This window comes from Corylus avellana, chloroplast (genome assembly GCF_901000735.1).
Source record: "Corylus avellana chloroplast, complete genome".
Lineage (NCBI taxonomy): Eukaryota > Viridiplantae > Streptophyta > Magnoliopsida > Fagales > Betulaceae > Corylus > Corylus avellana.
In genome coordinates, this window is record NC_031855.1 from 30,001 (window position 1) to 35,000 (window position 5,000).

General features: G+C 31.1%; 1 protein-coding gene and 4 non-coding genes across 5 annotated transcripts; 2 read left to right on the top strand and 3 right to left on the bottom strand. All coding sequences in view use genetic code 11, as the record gives it.

The window, feature by feature from the left end:
* Positions 1-177: 177 nt before the first annotated feature.
* Positions 178-248, top strand: trnC-GCA. Its single transcript has one exon. It is a non-coding gene; the product is annotated as a tRNA-Cys (tRNA).
* An 868-nt stretch (positions 249-1,116) lies between these two features.
* Positions 1,117-1,215, top strand: petN (cytochrome b6/f complex subunit VIII). Its single transcript has one exon. It carries the CDS (start codon positions 1,117-1,119, stop codon positions 1,213-1,215), a length of 99 nt encoding a protein of 32 aa, YP_009318153.1.
* Positions 1,216-3,466: 2,251 nt separating this feature from the next.
* trnD-GTC lies at positions 3,467-3,540 on the bottom strand. Its single transcript has one exon. It is a non-coding gene; the product is annotated as a tRNA-Asp (tRNA).
* A 484-nt stretch (positions 3,541-4,024) lies between these two features.
* Positions 4,025-4,108, bottom strand: trnY-GTA. Its single transcript has one exon. It is a non-coding gene; the product is annotated as a tRNA-Tyr (tRNA).
* A 60-nt stretch (positions 4,109-4,168) lies between these two features.
* On the bottom strand, positions 4,169-4,241 carry trnE-TTC. Its single transcript has one exon. It is a non-coding gene; the product is annotated as a tRNA-Glu (tRNA).
* Between the last annotated feature and the right edge of the window lie 759 nt (positions 4,242-5,000).

A 5,000-nucleotide genomic window follows, 5' to 3' on the forward strand; every position in this document is an offset into this window, starting at 1 on the left:
TTTTAAGATACTGTACAATCAATCGAAGAAATGTATCCAATCCAAAGAGAAAAGTAAGGATCTTTTTTAGGAAAGGGATTAAATAAAACAGTATTCAAGATACAAGTACAAAAATGAATAACCCCCCCCCCCAAAAAAAAAAAATGGAATATTTTCATATATTTTTTGTATCGTTTTGGCGACATGGCCGAGCGGTAAGGCGGGGGACTGCAAATCCTTTTTCCCCAGTTCAAATCTGGGTGTCGCCTGATCAACAATAAAATCGGAATACCTTATTATGTTTTGCTGAGATAACTTGACAAATTTTTTTCCAGCAGAAGTAAGCGGGGGGGGGGGGACTCTTGATACTTGCTTGATTCTATAAGCATCTGGCGGTTCTGTTCTCTAAAATGAAAATGCTGTAAATCCTTGCGTCTAGGCTTCAGTTCAAGGAAAGATTATATTAGTGAATATTGAATGAAAAAGAATCGTTAAATCTTAATATGACAGCTCTTCTATTATTAATGTAGTGTTTATTAATTAGGTCTTGAATTAATTTGGATAGACGAACGAGGAATTTATTTGATTATTAATTTATTAGTTGCGTACGTAAAGGCCGAAAGATACTTTGTTCGTATATAGACTCATGAAATTCTCTCTGTGCTCCCGCATTCAATTTAATATTGATTGGCTTTAATGTAATAGACTATCTTCCGATTGTTTCACAGAGACAAACAGGAGACCTAACGTAAGGATTAGATAAAATGAGAAATAGGGTCTGTGATAGATAGTGCTCTATCTTGACTCTATATTTTTATACTTTTTACTTAATGAAATGAAAGTCAACAAAAGAAAGACTAGGTCTTATTATTTCTACATGTTAGTAACATTCCCTTGAAACTTCCAGGGGTGTATCTACGTATTTTGCTTGCGCTTAGTGTTTTCCGATTCTACTATAAATCATATAGGAACCTGTTAGAATTTATAATTGTGAGTTTATTGGATTGTTTCATCAACGGTATTGGGTCAGAATTCCCTTTTGACTCTGCGCCAGGGATTCCACTATTATTAATGAACATAATAATGATTAGTGAACATTAATGGAATAATTCCTTCATATTTATAGAGATAGGGGATATAATTCACATGGATATAGTAAGTCTCGCTTGGGCTGCTTTAATGGTAGTCTTTACATTTTCTCTTTCACTCGTAGTATGGGGTAGAAGTGGACTCTAGAAGTACTACTAATTGAGTTTGATTCCTCAAACTCAACCCATATCAATTGTTTTATAGATCGTTCTGCAAAGTCCTTTTTTTTACTGTTAAAATAGAAAAGAAAATAATTATGTTATTAAGTGGATACAGACTTCCTATGGGAAACAACATAGACATAGTGGTTGTCCAACAATATACTACACATAATAAAATATTGCCCTGGGCAAGTCACATATTGCGCGTTCCCGCTTTTTTTTTTATTCTTTTAGAAATCTTATTTATGTTATGCTTGCTTTATTGAACTCATTTCATATCATGGTTCAAACGTTAAAAATCGGTGGGCTTTACTAATCCTTTTCGAAATCCAAAGAGGTTCCCATGGAAATGAACCACTGGATCATCTGTCAACTGATCAATCAATTACTTCTTCAGAATACTAAAAAAAGATTATTTTATTTTCTTTTTATTAATTTTTAATTATTAATTTTATTAATATTAATATATTAATATAGGTCTATACTCTTTTTTCCTTCGTCAATTTGATTCTTTCAATGGATATCGGGATTCATATTGAATAGAATCAGAAATTCTAGGAATTAGAATTGTAAGAGTAAGAATTGCCCTTCGATTTTTTCAGATTGATGATTGGAATCAACACAAATTAAATAGATGAAGCAAAGAAATAGAATTGGTACATTATGTAAATACATTACATATATGTAATTGATATCTATGAAGATACATATTGCAGATTGATCTATATTAAACCTCTATCTTTATACAGTACGACTTTATATACTACAATAACAATAATAAGTATGGTAGAAAGATTCATATATTTCTTTCTACCATACTATCGAATCTCATAAAATACTGATGATTCTCGTCCGCTTATTTCATTTAAGACACGAAATCTTAATACTTTTCATTTTCTTTTTTCTTTTCAATCATTGATAAAAACTAAACAGTCAAGTTTAATTCAAATTAATCATTTTGACTGACTGTTTTTACATATATTATAAGTAAAAAAGCAGTAGGAACTAGAATGAACAGTGCAGTAGCAATAAATGCGAGAATATTTACTTCCATAATCTCATCGTTTCATTTTTAATTAATTCGCAATAACTCGGGATTTAATCCCATAGAGCTGATAAATCTTTCGCCTGTAAATTCAATATTCAATGGGATGAATTACATCTCGACGATATCGAATCGGAGCAATATCATGAATAACAATATCTGAGCTATCAAATTGATTCATCGTCGAGAATTAAATAGTATAACATAGGAAGATCTTTTATCCATACCGAATTCCAATTTTGATTCCTGATCCGATAAATAATTCCTTTACTTTCTTTATCATTCTTTTCCTTTCCATTCTTTCTTTTCTATAACCTACGTCCCTCCTTGTGGAATCATCTGATGAAATATCATATGACCGCCTTTACACTTACTTACATTGGTTATAAAAAACCCCAATAAAATAACCAATAGAAGCGAAATGTAAAAAGGAAGAAGTTTAGTTCTAAACCCCCTTTTTATGATCTAATCTTCTTGGAAAACAAAGAAGTAGTATAAATAAGGAGAGTCCGGGTATAAAAAAATCGAGTATTCCATCAAATTCATTAAAAAGTTTGTTCTTTCTTCGGCAAGACCCTTAAACTTAAAAAAGATTATTCATTCCCTCACAAAGAGAGATAGGATCTTCTTTGAGCTTTATTTTATTAATATCCCATTTCCTTGGATTAATTTTGGGATGCATATATCAAAAATTCAGTGTGAAATTTGAATGAGATAAATTGGTTCAAATTCACATTAATAATTGAAATTATTAATTGAGGTTACACAAAATCGGAGCCCTAAAGGGATATACTTTTAATCTTAAAAGTATTATATCAAAGTTACTATGTTAAGTTAATCTTTTTTGTATCGTACAAATTCCATTTCTGTATAGCCCCCTGTAAACATATAGTACTCTATTACACAGATCGGGAATAATCGAAAAAGCCAGACTCCGTACGGTATTTCTTGGAATCCTGAATATAATTTTACCAATCATTGTACTAATCTACATATGTCTTTCTCCTATCAATTGGTACTAGTTGAATAAATGGTAATTCCCATATTTATTTGATGAGAAATGTGAAACTAATAAATAAATAAAATAGGAGGGTATCCTCTTGTGAATGAAATTCTGCTATTTCTTTTGTTCTCCTTTTCACAGCAAACGCAGAGATGAATTGATGTATTTTTTTATTGGATTTGGATCTGTCGGGACTGACGGGGCTCGAACCCGCAGCTTCCGCCTTGACAGGGCGGTGCTCTGACCAATTGAACTACAATCCCAAGGAAATCAAGTGTACGTCATACATATTCTTATGATTTAATTCAAACCCTTTCTATTTTATTTCTATTTTATTTAGATTTTAGATTAGAATAGTCGTATTGTAACAGAAACGCGAGTAATATATTTGATATACACACGGATATGCACTTTAGTGAGAGCGCCTCACGGATTGTTAATAATCCTTTCGTTTTTTATAAATTGATTAATAATCAAATAAAGCTTTCAATGAAAAAAAAAGAGTTTTTTTATTTATTCTTTATTTTATTCTTTTCCTTATACTTCCAGATCCTTATATGAATCTAGTATGAATCTAGATCATTAGCAAGCAAGATCAGAATTTGTGAGAAAAAATAAAGAGAGCAAATGAACGGCGGTAAAATATATCAGAAAATTTTAGTTTTTTTATTCTTCCGTATTCCGATCAGGCATTTCTGGGGAACAACAAATGGGGTTCTATCATTTCATGGTGGATCGGCCAATTTTTGGGCCGAGCTGGATTTGAACCAGCGTAGACATATTGCCAACGAATTTACAGTCCGTCCCCATTAACCGCTCGGGCATCGACCCAGGAAGAATCAATTCCCGGCTTATTGATAATCCATGATCAACTTCCTTTCGTAGTACACCTACCCCCAGGGGAATTCGAATCCCCGCTGCCTCCTTGAAAGAGAGATGTCCTGAACCACTAGACGATGGGGGCAAGTATGCCCGACCGCCATCATACTATGCTCATTGTATGAACAGTTTTTTTAAATTGTCAATATAATGTGGTATGATTAAATCTGAAAGATCTTTCCCTCTTTTCTGATTCCATAGAATCTTTTGATTCGTATTTATATTCATGAATCATTCATTCTAATCATATAATTTTTTTTTAATATTATTTTCATTAAATTTTCATTAAATATATTTATTTCATTTTCAATTTTATTATAATTCTAATTAATTAGAAATAGAATTATATCAAAGAATAAAATAAATAAAGAAAATGAATATAAGAATAAATAGATATTAATTATAAATCGATATTATTAAAATTATTAATATTAAAAAAAATAAATAAAATAATAAACTAAATCGGTAGAATAGAAATAATACGAGGTATAGGACCTTTTGGGGAGTGATTGGTCCGCCAGATCAGAAAGGGGAATGAAACTTCATTTCTTCCGCTTTCATTCATTTTGTTAAGATTAGATAGATATATTTCTATCTTACACTAAGCCAGGAAATTCAAAAAATCTGAAATTAAAAAAAAATCTGAAAATATGGGAAGAAGGATAGGGATCAACAAGTTATTGAAAATTGTTTTTCTCTAAGAATTAAGTTCGGGGAACAAGTAAAATAAATCTTTTTATCAATGATTCTACGAAAGATCTTATATCTATGTTGAATTGGTAAGTCCATGTATCAATCAAATTAATTTCGTTATGATGGGGGTCAATTCAATTAGGGTCGGTTT